This window comes from Aotus nancymaae, unplaced genomic scaffold, assembly GCF_030222135.1.
Source record: "Aotus nancymaae isolate 86718 unplaced genomic scaffold, 86718_ANA_hifiasm-v0.15.2.pri h1tg000002l, whole genome shotgun sequence".
Lineage (NCBI taxonomy): Eukaryota > Metazoa > Chordata > Mammalia > Primates > Aotidae > Aotus > Aotus nancymaae.
In genome coordinates, this window is record NW_026988413.1 from 8,609,721 (window position 1) to 8,635,972 (window position 26,252).

A 26,252-nucleotide genomic window follows, 5' to 3' on the forward strand; every position below is an offset into this window, starting at 1 on the left:
AAAAAAAAAAAAAAAGAAATCATCGGAAAAGAGAGAAATGTTTATCCTTTTAAGTTTTGTACCATGAAAACATCACCTAAAGAAATAAAAAATAAATCAATAAAATTATCAACAAAAAACAAATTTCTCACTCCAAAGAAATATAATGTTGGGAAATAGCATCATGCCATTTAAAATAGGTGAAATATCTATTTTAACCTCAATAGTAGACATTTCTTGAGGAAAATGATATAGATCATTCTCGCTGGTCACTATTATAGTGGATTTTTCTCACGTTGACTGCAGAAAATTTGGGCAATAGAAATAAGCAGAAAAAAATGTATTCAGATCACCCACATTCCCTTTACTGAGAAAGAACTGCTTTTCATTACCCTTCTTTCCTGAGACCCTGTTAACATTTGGTATATAACCTCCCAGTCTTTAGTCTATGAATATATATGAACAGTTTTAAAAACAAAAATGGAATTGTACTGCCAAATATGTATGTTTAAATAACTATTTGCTCTGGAGTGTCTTCCAAAACAAAATGAATTATTTCCAAAAGGCTACTGGAAGACAGCCTCCCCTAAAAGAAAGGGGTCAAACAGCAAAGGAGTCTCCATGAGATACGGCCTAGGGAGAGCCAATGTGGGGAAGCATCAAAGAGAACTCCAAGATTAAGCTGAAGGCAGATTCGGGATGACTGCTGTATCCCAGGACTGGAAAGCAACCTGACTAGATTGGGACAGGTGAAAACACTTGTGACGAAGGACAGGCAGGCTCCCTATTCATGCCCATCCTTCCTGGGCGTGCACAGGTGAGCATAATAAAGGCCAAGGGCCCCATTACATTAGCTCCACTGCAGGGTCCAGCCCCGCTGGGTCTAGAGGGTATTCTCTACGCATTCCATAGTGTCCCCTAGCAGTCCCTGACCACATCAAACCTGAACTTCCTAGATAATCATGCATAAAGTACAAGAAGGCTTTAATCAAGGCTTAAAATTCAATAAGACTAATATCTAATCACTCACGCTACTTATTCCTAACTATATTCTTCTTTCTATATTCTATTTACTAAGCAGGAACTGGCCTAGGCTTCAATCTCCTGCTTCGGCACTGATGAGACTTTCCACCCACACTCCACCTGAGGAGGAGCACAGAAGACCATGATAAAGTGTCTTCCCAGCAAGAGTGATAACACTAACACCTGGTACCTCTCTTAAGCAGTATTATGGCAAGAGCCTTCTGATTCCAGGTGACTGCAGTGTAAAGAAAACACAAATCTGCAAGAATAAGAGGAATTCCTCATCTATGTGTAATGCAAAGAATATCTCCCGATGTTCTATTTTAGGGGTTCCCACTCTCTACAGGGTAAAGCAGTCTGACTTCCCAGTCTAGCACCAAAGTCCCCTCAGTCTGAATCTGACCCACTTTCTAACTTCAGCTCTAGGCATCGCCTCACTTGGAATGTTTCCTCCAGCCAGATTCGTTATCACTGCAATCTCGCACCTTTCCTCTCTCTCCACCTATCCTATCTCCACCAACCTATCTCGCACCTTTCCTCTCTCTACACTTCCAATCTTTAGATCCTGACTGCCCACTTCCTCCCACCAACTTAGGATCCACCCACCTATAAAGTCGAGATTCACGTTCTCTTTCAGGCGAGATTTCCTAACCATCTGGCCCAAACGTTTATCTTTCTCCTGAGCAAAGAAGGCTTTATAGCCCTCCTAGAGTCTAGCCTTCAGGTAACCTATGCTGGTTGGTTGATTTTATAACTTCCTTCATCAACACCACCTTTCTCCCCACCACCATGTTATATGGAAAGTATTTTATGGGCACTAAATTCATTTTTTTATTCAAAACACATTTATTACTTAAGTGTTTGTGCTTGGTGCATGCTGATTCAAAGATACGAGATTAAAATCTATCAGGAGGTGACACACAACTAAGATTAAGTGCAATAACAGAACCATGTTCAGAGGGAAATAAAAAAGGAGTATCAGTCACTTGTACAGGAAAGACACAGAGGGCCAGGAACCAGAAACGTTGAGGCAACGAATACATAGAGAAACAAGTACACACAGAGACTTCTCTTTGGGGGCATCAACAGCACAGTCTCCTAGGTGGCGCGTGAGGTGTCAGGCTGCAGTGTTCCTTAGAGCAACCACACCTTGCAGCAAAAGGCTCCTGGAGTGATGCTATTTTATGAGTATTCCTTCCTGAGAACCTATTAAGTGCCAGGAACTGCTCCACTGTTGTAGCCGGGGGTATAACAGTCAAGTCAACAAATACGTAAATAATAAATAAACCTGAGAATTTTTAGTTATAAGCGTTGGGATGAAAATAAAACAGGATCATGGGACAGAGCATGATGGGGAAAAGTCTGACCTTTATCCATTATTCTGCCAATAACAGGCAAGATATCCTACACTCAATGTGGGGTATCAATCCAATGGCCCAAGATGGCTTTTAATTAATAAAGACTACAAAACAGCTCTGAGCGGGTGAGTGAGTGAATGAGTGAGTGGGTGGTGAGAGAATACGAGTGAGTGGTGAGAGAATGTGAAGGCCTAGGACATGACTGAATACTTCTGTGGACTTTATCTTAGGCTATGCCGAATTTATTAAACATTTTTCTTTCTTCAATAATAAATTAACCCTAGCTTACTGTAATTGTTTTACTTTATAAACTTAATTTTTCAAGCTTCTGACTTTTGTAATAACACTTAGCTTAACACACTTTGTACATCTGTACAAAAATGTTTTTCCTTGAATATTTTTGTATTTTTATTTATTTTCTAGCAAACCATTCGGCCAACAAAAAGTATTTTTCTTGATATTCTAATTATATGGGGTTTTGTTTTTTAAATCTTTTTTTTTTTTTTTTACTTTTTAAGCTTTGTTAAAAACTAAGACAGAAACACACACATTAGCCTAAGCCTACACAGGGTCGGGATCATGAAGATGTCACCAGGTGATAGGAATTTCTCAGCCTGACCGTAGTCTCAAGGAGACTGTCCGTGAGAGCTGTGCTGATGGAGACCTTGTTATGCAGCGCGTGACTGTATTTCTCTCTTCTCCCATTAAAGGCTAAGAGAGCCCACGAAGGAACAGAATAGCTTGGAAATCAACCTCAAATCACTAATTCCAGTATCAATCCCAGACGAGTGCAATATTTTATAAACCTTCTTCCCCCTACATTTTGCTCCTCTTTATTCAAATTCAGGTTCAATGTAAACCAATCTGGGGATATTTCTAAAGGGAAAGGGCCACAAGCTCCATCTTCGCTTGGGTTCTGTTGAGCATTTACGGTCTTGGACTGTGTACCCTGTAGGTGCCGTGTCTGGAAAATGCATCACTGTAGCTTGCGGAGGGGAGGGAGGATGGAAGAGACACTCATGCGAGAAATCGCCTCTTCTGAAATTCAGAGTCCTTCCTAGTCTTCCCAGGAAAAACTACAGCATCAAAAGAACCTCATTATCAGCCGGGTGTGGTGGCTCACGCCTGTAATCCCAGTACTTTGGGAGGCCAAGGCGGGCGGATCACGAGGTCAAGAGATCGAGACCATCCTGGCCAACATGGTGAAACCCCGTCTCTACTAAAAAAAACAACAACAAAACAAAACAGAAATTAGCTGGGCATGGTGGCACGTGCCTGTAACCCCAGCTACTCTGGAGGCTGAGGCAGGAAAATTGGTTGAACCCGGAGGCGGAGGTTGCAGTGAGCCGAGATCGCGACATTGCACTCGTCTGGTGACAGAGCGAGACTCCATCTCAAAAAAAAAAAAAAAAAAAGAACCTCATTATCCTTTCTGTCTTTTGGTGGGACAACCATTCCAGGCGTGTCCAAGTTATCGAAGTAAAAACTGCAGGAGAGCTCCTTGAGAAAGGTGGTGATTTCCTATTTATCCTCAGACTTCTACCATCTCGTTCAATGCAAATCACAGATCACAAATGTTTATTAAATGGACAATTTTTTTTTAAGGACTCAATAACAGTCAAAAATGTTTGTTGAGAGAATTCTCCTCTGTGTCAAATAAGAAACAATCCTAGAGAAACTGGCAGCAAACAACATCCAGAAAAATGTTAGTCCCAAGAGGCTGCCAGTGTCTCCGAGCTAATGTGCCCACAACCACACTGGTCTTTGCTGACACGGCCTGGAAGCGCTGGCAATCCCGTCCAACCCACTGAATTCTACCCACCAAGCACTTTCTCTCCACTTTTTCTTCCAACTCAAAGCCAATTTATGACACATGCTTCTAAGCAATGCCCAGATATTCCATGAAGTACATAACCTAGACAGAGAAGTGGCAAAAAGCATGCCAGATGCCCTCTCTTTTCAGGGCAGGAGAAAAGAGGGAAGGAGAGATCTAGGGAAGAAGATCCCTTCCCAAGATCTTGGGAAGGAGGATCTAGGCAGGCCCAAGCCCTCAAGCGTCCCACCCTGCGGCTTCCACTAGCGTCCAATCCAGACTCCAAGCCTTTGAACAAGCCAGGCTTCTTCAAAACGCCGGCGGGGGTGGGGGGAACAGAAAGCACCCCCGCATCGCTTCACTCGGGGTCACCCAACCCAGCATCGATCCAGCGGCCGCTCGCCAGCGCGGGGAGGACGCGAAGACACCAAACGGGTGCGTCCGCTCCTCTCCGCCACCCTTCCGGGGGCGGGCGCCGAAGTGCGGGGAGAGGGAGCGGGCCGGTGAGTCCTTCCCCGCAAGCCTGGCTCGTCTGCGGGGCCTCCGCCCAAGCCGCCCCGCCTCGCCTGAGCCCGGCTCTGGGATCCTCGGGAGGGAGCGGGCGGTCCCGGGGCCTTCCAGTCCTACCTTCCCCGACTCTCTGGGCTCCATGGCCCCGCTTTCGGAGGCCCGTGCCGCCCCCTCCCCCCGCGGCCTGGCCTGAGGATGCAGCCGCCGCGACCGCCCCGGGGACCCGGGTTCCCGGAAGGGGAGGGCGCCCAGGCGGGGAGGGAGCGCGGCCCCAGAACTTCGCTCTCTCACGTCGCGGGGCGGTAGCATCCGCGGACCCGGGAGAGGCGCTGAGCTGGGACTCGCGTCGTACCGAGCGAACAGCTTTACGGCCGCTGCCCTGCCCCAGGCAGCGGGGCGTGACGGGAAGCGTAGTCCGCTCTAGGTGAGCGGCTCCCGAAGCTGCTATTGGCTACCGGAATACAGGTCCTGATTGGACGCCGGCGGCGCGCTTGCCACCCTCCCCGCCTCCCTCCGGTGATGGTTAGTAGGCAACAGCCGCGTGGCGTCCTTTGGTCCTCTGCAGCAAGGGCAAAGCGCCCTGATTGGGCTACGCGAAGGCCAATGTCAGCCTTGAAGGTTCTAGGTTTTCTTTTATTAAGGAGGTCAATACTTTTTGTTCTAGTCACTCAAAAAGTATCGTTGATTGCCTACCATGGGTCAAGCCGTGTTCTAGGGTTTGGGAGTACACCGTTGAATAAGACAAAGCCCGTGCGGTCAAGGAACTCACGGTCCATTAGGGAAACAGATTAGAAACAGATAATTAAAAAACAGAGACAAGTGCCGTGAAAGAGGTAAGCACAAAATACGAATTCAAGCCCGCGTTGTCACCTTAGAGTGAAGCGGTGGGGGATATGAGGTGCTTAATCAAGGATTTCCTGAGGAAGTGATGCCTGAGCAGAATTAAAGCAAGAGGTAGGGGTCCGCCAGGTAAAGGAGGCTCAGTGGACTGACCGGTGTTCCCATCCCAGGATATGGGGCCTTTGGGAGGTTTAGATGAAGTCGTGAGGGTAAGGCCCTCATGATGGGATTAGTGTCCTTATAAGAAGTTTTGGCCTAGTATGGTGTCTCACACCTCTAATCCTAACTCTTTGGGAGGCTGAAACAGGAGGATCACTTGAGCTCAGTAGTTTGAGACCAGCCTGTGCAACATAGTGAGAGATCCTGCCTCTATAAAAATAAAATAATTTTGTGAGGTGGGAGGATCACTTGAGCCTGGTTAGTCGAGGCTAGAGTGAGCCAGGATGGTGCTCAGCACTCCAGCCTGGGTGACAGAGTGAGACCATGCCTCAAAAAAAAAAAAAAAAAAAGACTTTTAGAGGGCCAGGGCAGGGATGTGCCCTCATGAAGGTAACAGTGACCATATGGGTGCTGGGGGAACTAGCTACGCCCTTTGCCCTTCGGTCCCTCTCTCTGCCTTCTGCCATGTGAGGATACAACCAGGTACCCTCCTGAAAGCAGAGACCAGGCCCTCGCCAGACAAAGACACTGCTGGCGTTTTGATCTTAGATTTTCCAGCCTCCAGAACCATAAAAAATAAGTATCCATAACTTATAAATTACCTAGTTCCAAGGATTTTGGTATAGCAGTGCATACAGATTAAGACAAAGACCAACTAATTTTTTCGTATTTTTAGTAGAGACGGGGTTTCACCAAGTTACACAGGCTTCAAGTAACTGTTTTCCATTATCTGATTCTGCTCTCCTGGCTAAGGTTGAAGAGACCTAAACTTTGTTCGAGGAGTGTAGGGGAGTCTACATTACTGAAAAAGAATGAGACACAGGAAATGTGGAGGAGAAGGCAGAGAGCGAGGACTGTGTGGATTCCAAGTGGCCTGCCACTCGCCACCTCAGCTGTATCACTACGTTGGAGAGCTATATTTCTGCCCGTGACTTATCCCTCTCTTTATAACAGATTCTCTTTTGGGGGTTAAAAAATTGGAGAACAACTAGGGTAAATCATTCTTTTGACACGGTTTTCCATAAAAGGTTTTCCATTTTCCCCCAGAAAAATGGAGCAGTATCTAGGGGGAAATGGGGAGTCAAAGCAGCAGGCCTAAGACATGAGACACAAGATCTTGTTTCTGTGTTGATAGGAAGGAAACTGATGATCCAAGAGGGGATAGTTCACGGACCCAAGTCCTTGAGAAAGCAGGAGGGTCTAGGAACAGAGTATCAAGGGCCCTGCCTAGGGATAGGAACACTTTTTTATTTTTTAAGACAGAGTCTCACTCTGTCACCTCGGCTGAGTGCAGTGGCTTGATCTTGGCTCATTGCAACCTCCACCTTCCAGGTTTGAACAATTTCCTGGCCTCAGCCTCCTGAGTAGCAGGGACTACAGGTGTGCGCCACCATACCCAGCTAATTTGTGTATTTTTAGTAGAGACGGGGTTTTACCATGTTGGCCAGGCTGGTCTCAAACTCCTGGCCCCAAGTGATTCACCCGCCTTGGCCTCCCAAAGTGCTGAGATTACAGGCATGAACCACCGTGTCTGGCCAGGAGAGGAACACTTGATTATGCCAGGAGGAAAGGAGGAGATGGAGTAGAAGTAGGTTTGTTTGTAGATTTACTGAGGGAATTTCCATCTGATGATGTCTCTGAGACAAGATCATCTCACGAAAATGAAGTGAGGGAAGAGAAGGTATACCAAGTCACATACCAAGTCCTTCTGGAGAATGGGAAAGAGAGCTTACCTCAAACCTTGAATTAAAGGCCAAGTTGAAGTCTATGATCACAAATTGAAGGTTTAAAAAAGCCTAGCTGGGAAATTCTGTTTAGAAGCGGAAAGTTGGGCAGATACTTGGGTTCATCCTGGCTTGGAGTATTGCCAGGCGGATATGAATGAGGCACAGAAAAGCTAGGGAATGAACAGTATGTGCACTGGAGTAATATCGGTAGGAAAGTGATTATCAATTCCAGCTGCACATTGGAGTCACCCATGGACCTTTCAAACATCCCAATTTAATAGGCCTAGGATGGGGCATGGGCACTGATTTTTGAATTTTATTTTTAATTTTTTTTAGAGCAAGGTTTCACTCTCACCCAGACTGGAGTTCAGTGGTGTGATCTTGGCTCACTGCAGTCTTGACCTCCTGGGCTTAAGGGATTCTCCCACCTCAGCCTTCCAAGTAGCTAGGACTACAGGAGTGCACCACCATGCCTGGCTAGTTGTTTTTTAATTTTTGTAGAGATGGATCTCACTGTGTTACCCAGGTTGGCGTCAAACTTCCGGGCTCAAGTATCCACCTGCCTCAGCCTCCCAAAGTGCTGGGATTACTGGCATGAGCCACCATGCCCAGCTGGCTTTGATATTTTTTTAAGAGCTCCTCATGTGCTTCTAATGTGCATTTTGTGTTAAGAATTACTATATAGACCATGAATCTAAGCTGCATCACGAAGGAAGGATAGGAGGAGACTAATGAAAAAGTGAGAAAGTGTTGCGGTCAGTGAAATTGAAATCCCCAAAGCAGCCATAAATTATACCAGAGGAGTACTAGAGCAAGTCAGCTGGAGGGCCGGGAAGTCATGATTGGTAAGTAAATATTTGCAAGATTTTGAAAATAGCATAGCTGTGGGAGTGCCTTCCCAAGACAGAATGAAGAAGGTCATTGTAGGTGAGCAGGCAAAGAATGTGAGGCCAGAATTTTGAGACAAGTATCCACATGGACACAGAAAATGGGTGGAAAGGAACACTGGGCCATGAGTTAATTTCTTCTGTGGATGATGGGGAGCAACCAGGGTGGCAGCTGGGAGTCAAGGAGGGTTGGGTACCTACAGAGTGGCTCAGACAACCCGGGAAGAGGGCTCTTTGCAGGAGGAACAGGGAGAAGTGGCCCAGCAGAAACATTAAACATGAACATCATAGAAGACAAGTATCTCTTTTCCTGGCCCAGAGGTGGGATGTGGGAGAAGTCTCAGCTTTCAGTGAAGTGAAGGCTTCAAGGGATGGGCGACCTAGTGTCAGTCATGACATGATGGTCAAAGAAATCTTTGGAGATGGGGGCAATGGAGCAGAGTCTATGGAAGACAGATGCGGAGTCTCAGAGGCCCCAGTAGGTATCTGGGAGGGAGAGGAGGTGTGGGGGACCAGGGGAGACTGGGACTTACAAGGAGGATGGCATGAGAGGCAGTGGTGCCGAGGGATGAATGGGAAGGCTTGGTCTCCTGAAGAGGAATGAAGACCCTGGGGACACAGAACAAGATGAGCTAATCTCTTGCAGCTCAGTGGCTTCTTTTGATTTTTGTCCCCAGTACTTATCTCAATAGTGTGCCTTCTAGCTAGCTGCTGTCTGTGGCTTCACAGGGTAGGACAGGACTTTGGGGTGAATAAAACAAGGAAAGCAGTTGGGAGGTGGGCAGAGTGGTGTAAAAAAGGAGGTTGTAAACAGGAGAGGGAGAAGCAGACATCAGCCCACATGTAGGGGACTGTCCTCCACAGCTGCAGCTGAAATCACACTGGGTGGAGGAGTATGACCTGGGACACTAGAGACGTCTAATACGAGAGGTCTTCAGGCTCCATTCAACCCTGTCCTGCTAACGACGAAACCGAGGCTCAGATACGGGAATAACTTGTCCAGGTTCACCAGTCATGGGGAATGCCATGGTGAGTCCACAGCAGATTGCACAGAGGTCTCCAGGAGACAAAATCCTCACGTGGGTCCAGGCCAGGGCTTGGGCCCACCCTCCCTCTTCTCTCTGGGCTCCAGGATGGAGACACTGCACAGGGACTTGTTGCCAATGTCACTTTATTTGGAAGATGCTAATGTCAGGTCATGGACCCCCAGCTGGGGGCAGGTAGGAGAGTGTGGAAGGACGTGGTCAGTGCCGCTGAGTCCCACAATCATAAGAGGGACGGCCATGGACTCACCCAGCATAGCCTGTTAGCGCTTTGAGAAGTCACCTCCTAGAGGACACATGAGGGGGAGATGGGTTAGTAAGACAGGCAGAGAAGTCAGGCTGGTGCCAGGAGGAAGCCCAGAGCCAACGCCAGGCCTCCTCCTGTGTTCCAGCCAGGTGGCATCGGTGCCTTCCACCTCTGTTTCTCCCTCACCTGCCACATGATGGGACCTCAGGTTATCATATGGCAGGTACTTAACAGAACCAGGCACCTGCCAGCCACCTCACACGCGTGCTCTCAACAAGTCCACCCAACAAGCCTGCACAGCGATGATAGCCCCGCTCAGAAGATGAGGTCAGGGGCTGGGTGCAGTGGCTCCTGCCTGAAACCCCAGCACTCTGGGTGGCCGAGGCAGATGGATCACTTGAGCCCAGGAGTTCAAGATCAGCCTGGGCAACGTGGTGAAACCCTGTCTACAAAAAAAAAAAAAAAAAAGAAAGAGAGAGAGAGAAAAGGGGAGAGAGAGAGAAGGGGAGAGAGAGAAAGAGAGAAAGAAAGAGAGGAATAAGCTGGGCACGGTGGCTCACACCTGTGGTCCCAGCTACTTGGGAGGCTGAGGCAGAAGGATCACTTGAGCCCAGGAGTTCCAGGCTGCAGTAAGCTGAGATCACGTCACTGCATTCCAGCCTGGGTGACAGAGTGAGACCCCATTCAAAAAAAAAAAGATGAGGTCAGGGAGGCTGAGCAAGGAAACAGGTGAGCTGGGGTTTGAACTAGGTACAGTTACTCCAGACACCCACGCTCACACACGATAGAAGACAAAATGAACAGGAATATTGAGAAGGGAAAAAATGGACTGGAAGGACTCAAGGAAGAAGGGTGGAGTGAGAAGCCACGCGTGTGTTCCTGGGTTTGGTTTACAACACTGGGTCCTTTGCCCAGGCTCCTGCCCCGTCCCCTCCCTGCCCGGAGCCCCGCCCAGACGCACCCTGGCAGGAGCTGCACTGGCAGCTGTGGATGACTGGCAGCACCACGGGCTCCGCATGGCCACCCGGACAGCGCAGGCTCAGGATCCGCACGGGACTCTCCGGGTCTAGGCGGTAGCTGCAGCAGTCACACTGGCTCTGCAGGTACGGCTCCTGGGTGAGAGGAAGTGGCTGAACTGGGGCCAAATGGAGTTGCCTCCCTTCCCTTGGCCTTTCCCATCCTAGGTGGGGTGGGGTGGCGGCGGGAGGCACAGGTCCCACCCTCTTCACCAAGCAGGGTGGCTGGGCCACCGCCAGGCCCCTTCTGCAAGAAGCCCACCTCCTTCACGCCCACATGTCTGAATGTCCGACAATCTACAGGTTAAATGGATACTTTTAACGTTCCCATTGGCGCCCCCTGGCTGCAGGGGGAAAGACATACTTCTGCCTCAAGGAGCTTAGAGTCTAGTTGGAGAGACAGACTTGGAATACATGAAACTGCAAGTAAGTCCGTTCTAACTGCACAGTTCTGAGCCCCAGTGCAAAGTGAGTTCTCACTCCAACGCAGCTCCCTGTGCGCTGTGGTTAAAGCACCTCCATCAGCGTCCTCTGAGAATATCATTTAATTTTATGTATAATTATATTTATAATTTTACTTCGAAATGGGTAATACATCCATACAATGCCAAGTCCAAAAATTACAAGCAGTTATTCAGCAAAAAAGAATCCCTCCAATTTCTACCCCACTATCAATTTCTTTCCTCAGAAAAAAAGCATCTCTTAATTACTTTCTTTCTTTTCTCACTCTATGTTTTAAAAATTCCAAAACTGTAACAACAACAACAAAAAAAAAACCCAAAAGTGATTTGGGAAAGTATTTCCAGCAGGTGCAGGGGCACCTGGGGGCCGCAGAGCAGCCCAGCGTTGAGGGGCAGTGTCTTTGGGGACCAGGGAGGAAAGCATCTTTGTCTTCCAGGATGAGGTAAACCAAGTGGGCCGAGGTGGGTCCAGGGGGCGGCGGGAGTGCTGGGAGTGGAGCTGGAGAGGGGACCCAGGCAGAAGGCAGCTCAAGTCACAGCGCACCAGGCTCAGGCTGAGGGGAGTCAGGGTGGGCAGGAGCCCCTCGGAATATCCTAAGAAGGATCAGGGCTTCTGAGTCCACAGAGGGCAAATGCAGAGCAGAGCCAGCCTGGCTCGGACTCCTTCGGGAAGTGTGTGCGGTGATCCTGTCTGTAGAGAGTGCATTCCTGCCGAGCTCTCATGCACCGCATGACGTGACGGGTTCTGATTTCAGAGGCTAGCTTAACTCCTCCATTCCTTTCTTTGCTGGGCCCCTGGCTCATTGCCTTGAGGGGCACAGCGGGCACGCTCTGGGAGTGGTATGGGGCCAAAAAGACCTCCGTGGGAGGAGCTGTGCACCCAGAGAGACCTGTGGGCCACCCGCAGGTGCACGCCACTGCCTGGGGCAAAGCGCTGACCATCTGACTCCCTGACTCCGCTGTTACCTCCGTGAAAAGCACCTCGTGCCTCTTGGCCTCTGGCTCTGCCCAGGTTCCAGGCTCAGGGCAGGCCCTCAGCGGCCACTGGCCACCCTGACTCCCCTGGCCTGGATGGCGGGACCCTGGCTCACCTCTGGCATGACATGAGTGCTGGACGGGCAGTGCCCACTGCAGTAGTTCACTTCTACCTGGTCCAGGTAGCAGGGCCCCTTGGTGAGGTTTCGAAGCTCCGTGAGGAGCTGGCAGGAGGGCATCTGCTCCTCTGTGGGGAGGGGCATTGAGTGGCAGGAGGTGGGGGCAGGATACTGGAGGAGGAGGTGACTGTGGGGACTGTGGGGGCACAGGAGGGGGAGGTGACTGAGGGGACTGTGGGGGGACACAGGAGGAGGAGGTGACTGAGGGGACTGTGGGGCACAGGAGGAGGAGGTGCCTGTGGGGACTGTGGGGGGCACAGGAGGAGGAGGGGACTGAGGTGACTGAGGGGACTGTGGGGGTGGGGCAGGGCCTAGGTCTGAGGGACATCCGGGCAGGGTGGCCAGGTGCTATGATATGTGCTGGGGTCTTCACTCCCCAAATCCCCTTGGTGGGTTGGCTTGAGGGAGGCAGGCACCTGCCAGGCTGAAAAGGCCGCGTGTGGGGTGGGGCTGGAGAGAAGTGTCTAGACCAGGGAGAGGCACCCCACAATGTGCCCAGGGTCCCTCCGTACCCGGAGTCTCCCGGTGGCAAGAGGGACAGCAGCTCCCTGGCTCCAGCACCATCTCCTCACCCTGCAGAGGGAGAGAGCCCCAATGCAGTCCTGACACCTGGCCCCAGTCCACCGTGCCCAGGGACACCAGAGAGGGTAGCAGGGCTGCAGGGGGTATCTGAGCACAGGTGAGGGGGAACCACCCCGGAGAGTAGCAGGAATGCAGGGGGTACCTGAGCACAGGTGAGGGGGAACCACCCAGAGAGTAGCAGGAATGCAGGGGGTACCTGAGCACAGGTGAGGGGGAACCACCCAGAGAGTAGCAGGAATGCAGGGGGTACCTGAGCACAGGTGAGGGGGAACCACCCGGAGAGTAGCAGGAATGCAGGGGGTACCTGAGCACAGGTGAGGGGGAACCACCCGGAGAGTAGCAGGAATGCAGGGGGTACCTGAGCACAGGTGAGGGGGAACCACCCCGGAGAGTAGCAGGAATGCAGGGGGTACCTGAGCACAGGTGAGGGGGAACCACCCGGAGAGTAGCAGGAATGCAGGGGCTACCTGAGCATAGGTGAGGGGGAACCACCCCGGAGAGTAGCAGGAATGCAGGGGGTACCTGAGCACAGGTGAGGGGGAACCACCCCGGAGAGTAGCAGGAATGCAGGGGGTACCTGAGCACAGGTGAGGGGGAACCACCCCGGAGAGTAGCAGGGTTGCAGGGGGTACCTGAGCACAGGTGAGCGGGGAGCAGCGCTGGGTGCAGACAGGCCTCCCACTGAGGCACACGCAGCTCTCACAGGCCTCCTGCCATTCAGATCCAGGCTGGAGAGAGGACGGAGAGCCTCCTTTTGGTCTCTCCCAACTTGTAGACTCTTCTATAACAGTATCCCGGTCCCCCAGCCCAGCCTGCGAGTGCTTAGCTGGGGCAATGGGCTTGGACGGAGTCGGGCAACAGGAGACCCAGGAGGGAGATGGGCTGTTGGGGCCAGAGACCTTTCCAAGGTGACAGAGGACCCCTGCTGGCTACTGCAGGGCCTGGAGTAGGGGGAGGAGCCAGTGGAGTTACAGACAGACGAGGAGGCCTGGGGTCAGAAAGGGGTGAGGGTAGCAGAGGGGATTCAGCATCTCACCAGGTGGGGCCGCCCCAGGTGCCAGCACTCGCAGCGGTCTCTGGGGACGCAGGGGCCCGCCTGGCTTCGGAAGTGCCCAGGCTGGCACACACAGCCTGAAGCTCGAGCCGAGCTGCAGTTGCCTGGGGTCTCTGTGGCATTCATCTCCTGGCACGTCTGCTCGCAGAGCCCCAGCTCCCCCGGGGCCACCTGCTGCCATGTTTCCCCAGGGGGGCACTCTGCCAGGAAATACCATCGAACTCACCTTTCCGGCCAGCCCCGGATCCAGCCTGGCTTCCGCCCCCAAGCTGAGCACCCCGTGTCCCCGCGCTGCCTTCTCAGCAGCAGCGGCCTCCAACCACACCTCCTGCTCTCTCTTATCCACCCTCTCAAACATTAGCTGGGCCCAGGCCAGATCTCACCTCCTCCGGAAAAGCCTCCCCTGACCAATCCTGTCCACCCAGCCTCTCTATTCTCCTCTCTGCGGTGCTACCTGCTTGTCAGAGACCTAGAGACTGTCCCATCTCTGCCTGTTCTAGGGGGTGGTCTTCCCAAAGGCTGGCTGTGCTGCATGTCTGCATTCAGAGCCCAGCATGGCAGAGCTGGGCACCTGGTGGGTGGGCCACTGGTCTTGATCAGACAGGGGCAACCCTGCACTGTGCAGGGCAAACGCCATCGGCCTGGAAGCTGCCAGGCCAGGCCCCTCATTTCCGCTCTCCCCTCCGGCCCTCAGTTTCCTCATTGGCAGGGAAAGAGCCTTCTACTTCCTGGCGTCACTTACAGTCCTGGCTCTATGTACACCGTGTGCTACAGAATGCCCCCGCACGTGGGGCAGACCGCACTGAGTGCCCAGGAGTCCTGGGCAGGGGGCACTGGGTGTCCGGTTAGAGAGAGGTCAGTGTGGACAGGCAGGGGAGGAGGGGAGGGCTTTCTGAAGCTCTGTCTAGGCTGGGAGCAGGGCCCTCCTCCCCTCCTCAGTGCCAGTCCCTGGCCTTGACTTTGGAGGTGCAGCAGGGCATGGAAGCCACATCTCACCCTGACAGTCGATGAGGGAGCAGCTGAAGGCTCCACTGCGGCAGACGCTAGGAAGACAGAAGGCTGCTCAGAGGCCGCCCATGCCCTCCTCCCACCCCATGCTCAGCACCCTTCCTCCATCCCTGCTCCCCACCCCACGGCCAAGCCTCACCAGCGGGTGCAGTTCTGGGTGAGCACAGTCCCTGGGGGCAGCTCCTGGGCCTGCTCTTCTGGGGTCAGGGTGAGGCCCCAGGGCAGAGAATGCTGGGTGCAGGGGCAGGCAGCAGGGGGCACGCATGTGCCGTGGTGCAGCAGCTGCAGTGGGGTGGGCTCCGTGACACTCGGACCACCGCCTCTTCCCTCCCACCTGCCAGCTTTGCCCACATGGGAGTCAGGACACAGCACCCAGTACCCACCTGCCCTCCAGGGCAGCCACAGCCAGGCTGGCAGGGCTCCTGCACACAGATGGTGCCAGGCTGCAGATGCCAGCAGAGGTGTGGGCAGGAGGTGGCACAGGCGCTAAGCACCTGGCCAGGGGGGCACTCTGTGGGGAGCACACAAATAGGGAGTCAGGAGAGACCCAGCATCTCCAGTCCCAGGGAAGGGGCTGCCCTGGGTCTGACCTCTCCCCACACTGACCCCCCATAGCTGGGGCAGGGCCTGGGCCCAGGAGTAATGGAGGGGGTCAGACACCCACCACCCAGGGCACTCACCGGGGCAGGGCTGCAGGTTACACTCCTGCCGCTGCTCCGTGTCCTGGGCCTGGCATGCTGCTACCCCAGGACCCCCCTTGCAGCTCCGATGTCGTACCATAGTGCCCTCACCACAGGGGGCCGAGCAGCTGCTCCAAGCTGACCAAGGCCCAAGGACTGGACACTCCTGGCGTGGGCACACCAGGGACCCGTTGACACAGGTGCTGTGGATGGGGGTAAGCACAAAGGGCTCCAGTCAGGGTGAACAGAACCCTCGCTCCCCGGCAATGCCAGCGAAGGCTGACCTGCCTCGTGCCTCCAGCCGAAGCGCCCTCGGCCCTGGCGTGGCTGCAGCCATACCAGTTTTTGCAGTCCAGCTGCACCACCTGGGCTGGGGCCAGCTCCCAAGAGGCATTGGCACTGGGGAGGCCACAGCGGCAAGAGGAGATCGGCACACAGCGCCCGTCCTGGACAAGCTGGCCCGGCGGACAGCGGCAGCCTAGGGGTGCGAGTAAGGAGGCCACGTGAGATGGGGTGCTCAGGCAAGGCTCACAAATGGATCCTCCCCGGCAACCAGACCGAGTCCAAAGCCTGGTTTCCACAGTATCTCCCACTGCCCACGCACAGGAAGAGGCCGCTCCAGCCTGCCCTGTGTGGGCACCACCAGTAACCCTGACGGCCACCGGAGCATTCACATGGAACAGTGGCCCTGAGCGAACTTCACTCCATGCAGGACGCAGAGCTGGCTGCTGAAAGTGACCACGTTCCTACCCCATCATTCAGGCCCCAGCCAGTCTGAGCCTCCCCCACCTCTGCCTGAGATCACACACTCTCTGGGAGCAGGAGGCAGCTGGGGGAGGCCCCAGGCTTCCCTGGAACTCCCAGCCGGGTGGTGGGGCCTGCCAGCTACCTGGGCGGCAGGGTCCCTGCAGGCACTGAACACGGTCCCAGAGGTCGACACAGCTGCGTGGGCACCGGTTGGCACAGTCGATGGTGAGTACAGTGTCTCGGGCCTCACAGCTCTCGCCTGAGGGCCAGATGATGGGAGTCTGTGTTGGGGACACTCTTGGGCCCTCCCTTTCATGGCACACCTTGGGGGCAGAGCCAACTCTCCCTCACGTTTGGTCCCTGATGTTCCTGTCCCAGGCCCTCCTCTGGATGGGGGATGGGAGTTACCTGGACAGGGCCCTCTGTTGCAGCTTTCCGTCTGAGCCCATGGTCCCCGGCAGCCTCCTCCATGGGGGGCCCCTGCCTCTCTCCAGCGTAGCCTGAAACCCCCACTGCAGGGGACCTGGCAGGAGCTCCACGGCCCCCATGAACTCCACTGGCATGAGTCTGGGGAAGGTACGGCAGGGTCAGTACCCAGGCCCACCTCCTGCCCCCCCTCGAGCCTTGAGCTCTGTTGCTGCCCCTCTAGGCTCTCCTGCTCCTCTTTCTAGCTGCTACCTGGACCTCACCCAGCTTCAAATCCTGTAGGCCCTAGAGGCAAGCAGGAGGGGTGGCAGGTCAATGTGCTCCGTAGCCCAGCCCCTTCTGGCCAGCTCCCCTCAACCTGCACTCCACGCCCCTCCTGTCCTGTGGCCTCTGCCTCTCCCCATTACCAGGGCAGGCTCCAGGGTCAGGGCACAGGCGCTGCTGGCTGAGGGGCGCAGTGCAGAGGTGAGGGGCCCCAGTCCAGGGCCCCCCTGTCGCAGGATCCAGACAGAGCCGGTGGCGGTGCTGCTCTGAAGCCAGCAGTGGGGCAGAGGTGGGAGAGAGGCCAGTTGGGTCCCAGAGCCAGCTTTCCTGTAGGGCAGTTCTGGAGGCAGGGGCCAGGGCGCTGGGTGGCAGGCAGGGCCCACATGGCGACCACTCGGACCACTCACTTAGAGGCAGAAGACCTAGAAGGGCAGCATGTGACCACCTTCCCAGTGACCACCCCCAGCCCAGAGACCCTGGTGGACAGGCAGGAAGGGCTCAGGGTCATGACCAGGAAGTGCTGGAAACAGGGAAGGCTGAGATGTGGGGGCAGGGTAGGGTGCCCCCCATTCCGGTTTGCCTGGGACTGTCCCCGTCTTAGCACTGAAAGTTCTGCATCCCAGAAACCCCCCAGTCCCAAGCAATGGGGACAGTGGTCTCCATAGGTCAGGGTTACCTTGGCAGCCCTGGCTGGTGCACTGCAGCTCCCCACGCCAGCATTCACTGCGGGAGGGGGTGGTCAAGGTGGACTATGGGATGCAGGACCCAGCCCAGGACCCCCAGAGGTAACTTGCAAGGGTACCTGAGCCCTAGGCACATTTGGGGCAAGATGAGGGAGTTGCGAACTCCTGCATCTCGGGGCCCTCTGTCCTGAGGCTGGACTGGGCCCCCAAGGCCCCCCTGCCCTCTGCCTCCCCTCCTGCATCACTCACCACTCCTTACAGCCTAGCTGCAGGCGGTCCCCAGGGGCCAGGGCTACCCGGGCTCCCTCTGCTGAGGTATGCCAGCAGTTACATTGCTCTGGGGGAATGCAGCCCCCAGCCTGCTCCAGCAGGCCCTGGGTGGAAAGAGAGATGGGGTGGTGATCATCTTGTCACCCCAGCACCCAGCACTGTGCCCGGCCTGCAGCAGGTGCTCACGTGTGGTGCCAAGTGAACGGCATGGGCACAAGCTGGGAGGAGGCACCGAGTTCCAAGGGGTTGAAGGAGGTGGGGTCGCCATGGCCATCACAGAGAGGAAGGAGAGTGGGAGTGTGGGCAGAGGACCCCCCTCTCCTTGGAAGGTGCCCCAGCTCCCAGCTCTCACCTTGGGGCAGTAGCAGCCCGGCTGGCAGGGCGGCAGGTCCTGGCAGAGCTGCCGGCTCAGGTGTGTGGCACAGAGCCCAGCACAGGGGGAGCCGCAGTCCTGGAACTCAAAGGGAGGCGTGCAGCTGTCCTCTGGGGGAAGCGGGGAGAGGCAGGCTGATGGGGGAACGGCCCAGAGACAACACTCCCAAAGCCAGAGCACATGGTTCCTCTGAGGCCCCTTGGGGTCACCTGGCAAGAATACAAGATGCCTGCCTCCCACATGTTGGAACAGACCAGTGTCCCCCATCTGGCACCCACTCAGTACCTGTGGGCACCTCCAGGGAAAGATCAGGACAGGTTGGGCCTTGGAGAGCCAGGAAGCTGCCTGGAGGAGGCAACTGAGGAGGGGGCTGCAGGAGTGAGGGGCCTGGCAGGTACGCCAGAGATTGGCAGATGGGAGACAGAGGGGCAGAGGTGGAGGGCAGCTGCAGCAGGAGGTGGGCAGGACACCCTCCTAGATGGCCAAAGCCACAGGCAGGCTGGCAGCTGCAGCGTGGGTAAATTGTGGTGAGGGATTGGGGGTGCAGCTGTGACGAGGGAGTAGCTGGGGGAGCAGGGGAGCAGCTGGGGAGCAGGGGAGCAGCTGGGGAGCAGGGAAGTAGCTGGGGGAGCAGGGGAGAAGCAGGGCAGGTGCGGGCAGGTGCAGGCACAGGCCACTGCTCTGAGGTCTTGGGGGCACTACATTGACTGCGAGGGGAGCAGGGCGTTCCAGCGGAGACCCTTGGCGGCTGCTGCCCTGCTCAGCTCCCCAGCTTCTTGCTCCTGGAGCCTCACCAGAGCAGTTGCCAATGGGGCAAGGCCGGAAGTGGCCATCCAGCCGCGTGCAGGGGGCTCCTGCCCTGGCCCCTTGGGACGCTGGGCCCTGGTGTCGGTAGCGCTGCTGCACCAGCACCCGGCAAGAGCATCGCGTCCAGAGGCTCCAGCTGCTCCACACACACTCCTCTAGGGACGGGAGGGATGTGTCAGCCTGCCTTTCCCCTGCCTGCCTCCCTCTCACCCCAGCCCTGCCGAGACCCTGCACAGGACATGGGGGCAAGAGGGGCCTGGAAGGCCCGGCCACTGGACGCCCTCTCACCCCACAAGGAGGGCTCCAAGGGAAGAGATGGTGGGAAGAGGAACTGAGCAAACCGTGGGGGCAGGAGAGGGGCAGGCTTATTTGGAGGGATCATCTGGGAACAGGGAAATATTTATTTTCTGAATCTCCCAAGGTAGGAAAAGCGGCGAGGTGACTTCACTCCCCTGCACACTCACCCGGGCAGGGCCCTGGGTAGCAGCCCCGTGTGTCCAGGTGGAGGAAGGTGCCGTTGCAGGTGGGGTCGGCCTCAGCCAGCAGGCAGGGGCAGGACCCAGAGCGAGAGGCCAAGCCCAGGCCACAGCTGCGGGAACAGGGCCCCCATGGGCCCCAGGCACAGGCCGCCAGCAACCCCGGGCAAGGCTGCTGCCCACAGGGCTGGGTCTGGGTATCAGGACCCAGGCAGGGTGAGCTCCCGTGGGGAGGGGCTGCAGCCCCGCAAGCCCGGATTCGGACCTGGTTTCCACCTCCACAGGAGACAGGGCAGTTGGACCAGGGAGACCACAGCATCCAGGCCTCGGGCACTGTGGGAGGGCACAGGTGAGGTCAAAGGAGGCAGAGGGAGCAAAGGCCAGAGGGCTGGGTCGGGACCTGCATGGCCCAGGGCATGGCAGTTAAGTAAGGCAGGAGAGAATGAGACACAGGGAACATGGCGGGGAAGGCATGAGGCTAGGAGGGTGGCTGAGGAGGGGACGTGGAGGCGCCCAGACCTGCACACTCAATGTCTTCGCAGATCACACCCTCCGGGGTGCAGGAGCTGGAAAAGAGCCAAGACTCAGGACTCTGCTCTCCAGCCGGGCAGTCCCAGCCCCACTCCCTGCCCTGCACTCACCACTGCTGGCACTCGCCCTGCAGCCAGCTGTCCCCCAGGGTGCGGGGGAGAGTGCCCTGCAGACACAGGGGCAGGCACGGGGACTGAGGGCAGGGCTGGCTCTGGGACTGCTCCTCCCGACACTCCGGAGCCCACGAGCCCGATGAAGAGGACCTGGGTGGGGCCCGGGGAGAGGAGGTGAGAGATGGTCCAGGCCTCTCATCACTTCTGTCTCCTGGTGACACCTCCCGACAGGACCAGGACACTTAGGGTGGGCATGGGGGTAGCTAAGGAAAAGCCAGGGTAACCAGGGACAGAGCTGGCCCAGGGCCTGAGGTGGTGCTGTCACTGGTGAGAGCGGGACCCAGGAACTCTCCTTGAGAAGGGAGACTGCGCCACGCAGAGGAAGGCCCCGGGTGGCAGAGGGGACATCTAGCCCTGTCAGCCCCATACCGGAAGCGGCTCTGCTGCCCTCCGGGCCCGCATGAGTGGCTGCAGGGACTCCAGGCCGACCAGCGGCTCCAGGCACAGTGGGTGGGAGGCGGGCAGGGCTGAGCCGTGCAGGAGAGCCGCCCAGCTTGGCATGAGCAGTTGTTGCAGGCATCCTGGTGCTGGCTCCCTGGGGCCCAGCTGTGGCCCTGGGCATCGGTGCAGTCACAGTGCCCAATTGGCACGCAGCCGCCATCCTGCTCCAGGGATCCTGTGGGGCCAGGGCTGACACTGGCACCCCTGACCCCCCCCACACCCTCCCAGTCAGCCATCCTGACACTCCTGAAGGGCAGGGCGGCACCTACCCTTGGGGCAGCGGCAGCCCCTCTGGCAGACCTGGTCATCCTGACACATGATTGCCTCCTGGAGATCTGAGCAGCGGTGGGGGCAGCGGTTGGCACAGGTGACCACCTCCATGCCGTCTGGGCAGCCGGTCTCTGAGCAGATGGCGGGGGTGGGGGGTGCCCAGAGTCAGGAGGGCCTGGGCCCCAGGGCTCAGAAACCCTCCTTCTGCCCTACTGGGGACCCCTTACCTCCATGAAGCTACAGGGCTCATCCTATCCCCCACGCTGGTGCCCACTGAAACATGGGGGACTCGGTGAGACTCTGGGATTGGGACATGCTAAGTAGACAGTTAGTTTCTCTCACCTCCTGTGAGTTCTCAGCACCTAGCCTGGCACTCAAATGTTTGTAGAGCTAGACTGGATTTGTGGGTCTCAAAAGACAATACTGTCACCTGGAGCCTCTTTTCTGTCCACCCAGAGAGGGCGGGAGTGTCCAGGGTGGGTGGGGATAGAGGAGGGGGTTCCTGGGGGAACCCAGGCCATGGGGCTGGTAAGCTGGGCAGGGCCAATTAAAGAAGGAATTGAAGCTTGGGGGTGAGAGGAGGAGGCCAGGCTCAGCGACAGCTGCTGGCTCTATCCACCCCGCCACGAGCACCACATCCACTCCTGACGGTGCCACTGTCAAAGTCTCCAAAAATTGTGACAGGATGGGTGGCTCTTTCCCACCTGGAGGGTGGGAAAGCTGAGGGGAGGAGCTCTCCCGCTGGTCAGGGTGGCCGGGACAGATCCCTGGGCCTTGGCACAGCCCACAGACACACTCAGGACATCCTTGCTGACTGTCAGGCCCTGTCATCCAACCCAGCGGCCTCAGTTTCCAAAATGGCCCACGAGGTAGCAGCTGGGCCCCATGCTGAGTGGAGCCCAATAAGGTGGGACAGGACCATTGCCATACCACAAGGCATGGAATTGCAGAGCCGGGCCTGGTGCCGCTCCCCAGCACAGGCGGCACCCCCGTTCTTGGGTGGGGGGCCCGAGCAGCTGCGGCTCCTCAGGGATCGGCCTCCCCCACAGCTGCGGTCGCACCAGGACCAGGGGCTCCAGCGTGACCAGCCCCCAGGCACTGTGTGGGAAAGAGAACGGCCACCTGAGGGGTCGGCTCAGGCATAGGGCCCCCACCTATCCCACAAGCCTGGGTCAGGGTCTGGTTCGAGAGACAGAAGTGCCACACTTGGGTAGGCTGGGTGCCTGGGAGGGGGCACTGACACCAGAGGCCTTCCAGGGGCAGGGCCTGGGGCTCGACCTGGTCTCCCCCAGCCCGCCTCACCTGGGCAGGCTCGCAGATTGCAGAAGCGGCGCTCTTGGTAGGCAGTAAGGATGTCGGGGCACCAGTGCCCACCAGGCCCAGGGGGACGGTATGCCCGCAGGCGGCGCTGCTGGCCCACCCCGCAGCTGCGGGAGCAAGGTTCCCACGGGGCCCAGGAGGTCCAGGAACAGTTCCCAGCCCCACAGCCAGGGCCGGGGCACAGGGGCAGCTCTGTGACAGAAAGCGGAGCTGGAGCCATCCCAGCTGCCTGGCACTTGCCCAGCTTCTCCTCTCTGCTCCCAGCTCAAGGGCAGACCTCCACCACGCAGACCAGCAGTGGCCTCACCCAGAGCTCTGGGCTCCCATTCTGGATCTGACACTGACTGCTGTGTGGCTTTGACAACTGGGCTTCAGTATCCCCTTTTCTCACTGGGACAGTAATCTCAGACTCACAGGGCTGTGGAGGGGTTTGGGTGGAGAGTTCAGTGCACACACATGAGAATAAGGGATGTGCCGAAGTCAGGCTCCCCAGCAGCTGCTAGGGTTGGCAAAGAGGACCCAGAGCCCGGAGTCAGACACTGATTTGAAATGAGATGTCAACACTAGAAACCAATGATTGCTTGAGGGGTGTTAGATGTTGGGACTTGGGGGTTACAGTGAGTTGTCTGAGGGTGGCGGCTGGGGTCAGAGGTGAGGCTGGAAGGTGCACCTGTGCACGAGGGCAGGTTACAGGGGCGCTCCTGTGACGGGTCCCCCACGGTGCAGTTAGCCAGGCAGAGGCGGGTGCGGCTCCGCCATGCAGGGCGAGCGGGGTCCGTACAGCTTCCGGAGCAGGGGGACCACGGGGACCATGGGCCCCAGCCGCCTGGGGGAGGAAGTGGGGAGGACGCCTCCTGATGAATCAGCTCTGAGTTTCAACATCTCCAGGAAGCAGGGGAGAGAGGAGGGGGCCCTGGGCTTTCTCTTCCCACAGGGAGGCCACGAGGCAGAGGTGCAGGGAGTGTGGAGCTACCTGGAAGGCGTGTCACTGGCTCCACCGTGGACCCTTCAGCCCCTGTGCCAAAGGAAACCCCACTCAGAAATGCTTCGGAACCCACAGTGCACCAGGACCACGCCTAAGGCTGGTCCAGCCTTCCTCCACATGAGCTCCTGTGGACACCAGGCCCCAAGCACAGCACTTCCTTGCGGGATTAAAACCTTTGCTTAAGCCATTCCTTTCCTCGCAGTGCTGGTCAAAGTTCCGTCCCTCCCTCAAGACCCCTCAGATACTGCCTCCTCTGAGAAGGCCTCCTAGATGTCTCCCCAGTGCCGTCCTAACCCCAGCCCTGCCCACCACCTTCCTGCTGTCCTTACCAGGGCAATCTGGGCTGGGACAGTACTCGAGGTCCTGACGGGGCCCACGGCAGCCCTGACCACTGGGGGCAGCCATGGGAAGCACACACTGGCGGCTGCGGGTGCGGGTGCCCAGCCCGCCACAGGAGCGGGAGCACTGGCCCCACGGGCTCCAGGGACCAAAACCGCCACCGGCCTCAAAGCAGTCCTCCAGGGAGCAAGACAGCTTCCCATGTGCACAGGAGCTGGGGAAAGAGCCAGGTTAGCCGAGGCCAAGTAGGGGCAGAGGGCAGACTGGGGTTCCCAGTCCCTGTTCTCTTACCCTCTCACCCTCACTCCACTGAAAACCTCCCTGACTCTCCCCAGCCCAGCCCCCACCCTCTCTGTCCCCCTCACCAGTTGCCACAGCCTGTACGAAGTGTCTGGCCCGAGCCCAGCTCATCTCCAGGCCCGAGGGGCTGACCAGGGTCACCTCTGGCAGCTCCCAGCTCCTGCAGCAGCCAGGCTGTCAGCACACAAGGGCACTCCTGGGGGAGTGGGGCAGAGGAGACAGCGTCACAGCACAGCCAGCCACCCACCCGGGGCTGCGCACATCCACTGGAGAGACTTGGGGGGAGGACGGTGAGGACGCGGAGGAGGGCTCCAGGCTCCAGGAAAGCATTTCCAGGAGCAGGGGGCTGTTTACCCATGTCAGGGGCATGAATGCAGCATGGGCTTGGCCCAGCTGGCTTCCCCATGCAGAGCGCCTAGCAGGACACAAGCAGGCGCCAACACAGGCCCTTACAGGCACGGACGCAGTGGGGGCAGAAGGAGACTCAGCCAGGAATCCAGATGTTAGGTTTGGGTCTGGCGCTGCTGCTGTGTGTGACCTTGGTGTGTCCCCTCCCCTCTCTGGGGCTCACTGTCACCATCTCTAGGTCTAGGAGGTGGGACCAGGTGGCTGCTCAAGTCCTTCCTGGCCATGGCATCCTGGAACTCTGGCTCAGGAGTGGCCACGGGTCAGCCAGTTTAGGATGAGGAAAGGGATCCCTGTGTGCCGGTCGGACTCAGCAGAGCAGAGCTGGCACCTGGCTGCCATTGGGATGCACAGCAGGAGACCAGCTGGCTCTGGGGGGAGTGAAGGTGAGGGGCGCTATCCCCAGGAGTGTGTGACAGGGAAGAGAGGGGCAGTGAAGACCCATGTCCCGCAGTAGAGGACAGAGAGGTGAGGCTGGACCAGTGAGGTTGGGGGACGTAGGGGCCTGGCAGGAAACTGCCCCTCCCTGCCAAGGTGAGGGGTGAGCGGGGCACACAGACAGCACTCAGTCAGGGGTGGGTGAGAGCCCCCAGCAGGGCTGGGAGATGTGCCAGTGAGGAGCAGCGGCCAGACAAGTCCAGAGGCAGAAGGTGGTGTCCATTCCTGGGTAACCAGAGACCTGGGGAGGCTGCGTCTAACTCTGCATCTAACGCTGGCAGCAGAGGCCCCAGCCGGCCTCAGGAGCCTGTATGCTGCTTAGGGGCCTGCCCAGGGGTGACAGGGTCTGCAGGAGTGACAGATATGGCAGAGACAGGTGAAGGGAGGACAGGGAGGGCTGTGGGCTGGACGGGTTCTGACCTGCACGCAGGCCAGGCGGTGCTGGAAGGTGCCCTCGGGGCAGTGGCAGCCCTCCTCGCAGCCCTCGGAGAAGCAGCCCACTTGCCGCGTGACGTGGGCACAGGAGAAGGGGCATCCCTCGCCGGGCTGGCACTCGCGGTACAGGCGGCCGGCCGGGCAGCCTGCCTCTGAGGCAGGAGCCACATCAGCACCTGCTCCAGCCCTAGCCCTCACTGCCCACCTCAGGGAGCCCCTTTCACCTGCCCATCCCCTGCCCTGGGCAGCGACCCCTCCCACAGGCCCCCACAGCCTGGCTGAGTCCTCCTGCACTTGCCCATCGCTGGGGGGAGGGCGCTGGGGGACAGGTCGGGGTGGGGAGGGAGAGGCCAAAAGGCACCCATGAGTCAGGGTCAAAGGCCAGGATGGGACTCACAGGTCAGAAGGGGTCAGGCCCCGGGCTGGCGCTCACCTCTGCACACCTGCGTGCTGCATATGCGGCTCTGGCGGGCAGGCCCTGGGCAGGGGGGACGAGCACAGCGCCGGGAGCGCAGCTGCTCCCCGCCCCCACACGAAACACTGCAGTCCTCCCAGGGACCCCAAGAGCTCCACACCCCAGGATCTGGGCAGCCAGGCACCTCCTGGCATTGCAGAATGCCTGCCACACAGGTGCTGGGGACAAGGGAGGGGGCTTCAGAGACAGGGCCAGCCCCGTCCCCAGAGGGCTCCACCGCTGGGCTCTGCACACCTCCCAGCCCCCACTTCTCTTGGCTTACCAGTTGTCACATGGTCCAGTGACCACCTCGCCAGGTTCCAGGCTCTCCCAGGAGCTGAGCCTAGACCCTGCTGACCGGCTCTGGTTCTCAGGGATCCCTGAGGGGCAGAGGAGTGGGGGCAGGTACTCCAGATAGCTCAGTACCCCCCATCCGTCCCTTCTCCCACCCCATGGCCTTCTATTCCCCACCCTCTTGGCCTCCACTCCATGGCACTCAGTGTCCTGAACAAGGGAGGTGCACACTCCGACCAGAGCAGCCCTGGGATTGGGGGGTGGGGTGGGTGGAGGGACA

At 57.2% G+C, this 26,252-nt stretch overlaps 2 protein-coding genes across 8 annotated transcripts in view; both read right to left on the reverse strand.

The window, feature by feature from the left end:
- ZNF862 (zinc finger protein 862) overlaps positions 1 to 4,861 on the reverse strand; it is a 32,122-nt gene extending 27,261 nt beyond the window's left edge. For 6 of the 7 annotated variants that reach the window (XR_001105935.2, XR_001105934.2, XM_021665266.2 and 3 more), the window contains exon 1: positions 4,801 to 4,861. Coding sequence is in view for 4 of the 7 variants with exons in the window: in XM_021665266.2 (XP_021520941.2) it covers positions 4,801 to 4,824 (24 nt within the window). In the remaining 3 variants the exon portion in view is untranslated. The remainder of the gene's footprint in view (positions 1 to 4,800) is intronic. The other variant, XM_021665268.2, reaches the window with a different exon arrangement.
- A 4,595-nt stretch (positions 4,862 to 9,456) lies between these two features.
- Positions 9,457 to 26,252, reverse strand: part of SSPO (SCO-spondin) — a 57,894-nt gene continuing 41,098 nt past the window's right edge. The window contains exons 73-104 of the mRNA XM_064372278.1: positions 25,962 to 26,058; positions 25,658 to 25,857; positions 25,210 to 25,376; positions 24,012 to 24,142; positions 23,637 to 23,860; positions 23,296 to 23,337; positions 22,993 to 23,148; positions 22,305 to 22,514; positions 21,933 to 22,100; positions 21,002 to 21,133; positions 20,661 to 20,907; positions 20,229 to 20,381; positions 20,107 to 20,153; positions 19,576 to 19,920; positions 19,099 to 19,266; positions 18,284 to 18,414; positions 17,911 to 18,035; positions 17,655 to 17,701; positions 17,122 to 17,400; positions 16,697 to 16,855; positions 16,431 to 16,547; positions 15,881 to 16,019; positions 15,542 to 15,744; positions 15,245 to 15,372; positions 15,001 to 15,143; positions 14,850 to 14,896; positions 13,836 to 14,053; positions 13,432 to 13,527; positions 12,730 to 12,790; positions 12,155 to 12,285; positions 10,548 to 10,698; positions 9,457 to 9,625 (exon numbers count right to left, since the gene is read on the reverse strand). Coding sequence (XP_064228348.1) covers positions 9,603 to 9,625; positions 10,548 to 10,698; positions 12,155 to 12,285; positions 12,730 to 12,790; positions 13,432 to 13,527; positions 13,836 to 14,053; positions 14,850 to 14,896; positions 15,001 to 15,143; positions 15,245 to 15,372; positions 15,542 to 15,744; positions 15,881 to 16,019; positions 16,431 to 16,547; positions 16,697 to 16,855; positions 17,122 to 17,400; positions 17,655 to 17,701; positions 17,911 to 18,035; positions 18,284 to 18,414; positions 19,099 to 19,266; positions 19,576 to 19,920; positions 20,107 to 20,153; positions 20,229 to 20,381; positions 20,661 to 20,907; positions 21,002 to 21,133; positions 21,933 to 22,100; positions 22,305 to 22,514; positions 22,993 to 23,148; positions 23,296 to 23,337; positions 23,637 to 23,860; positions 24,012 to 24,142; positions 25,210 to 25,376; positions 25,658 to 25,857; positions 25,962 to 26,058 — 4,685 coding nt within the window. The 3' untranslated portion in view covers positions 9,457 to 9,602. The remainder of the gene's footprint in view (positions 9,626 to 10,547; positions 10,699 to 12,154; positions 12,286 to 12,729; positions 12,791 to 13,431; positions 13,528 to 13,835; positions 14,054 to 14,849; positions 14,897 to 15,000; positions 15,144 to 15,244; positions 15,373 to 15,541; positions 15,745 to 15,880; positions 16,020 to 16,430; positions 16,548 to 16,696; positions 16,856 to 17,121; positions 17,401 to 17,654; positions 17,702 to 17,910; positions 18,036 to 18,283; positions 18,415 to 19,098; positions 19,267 to 19,575; positions 19,921 to 20,106; positions 20,154 to 20,228; positions 20,382 to 20,660; positions 20,908 to 21,001; positions 21,134 to 21,932; positions 22,101 to 22,304; positions 22,515 to 22,992; positions 23,149 to 23,295; positions 23,338 to 23,636; positions 23,861 to 24,011; positions 24,143 to 25,209; positions 25,377 to 25,657; positions 25,858 to 25,961; positions 26,059 to 26,252) is intronic.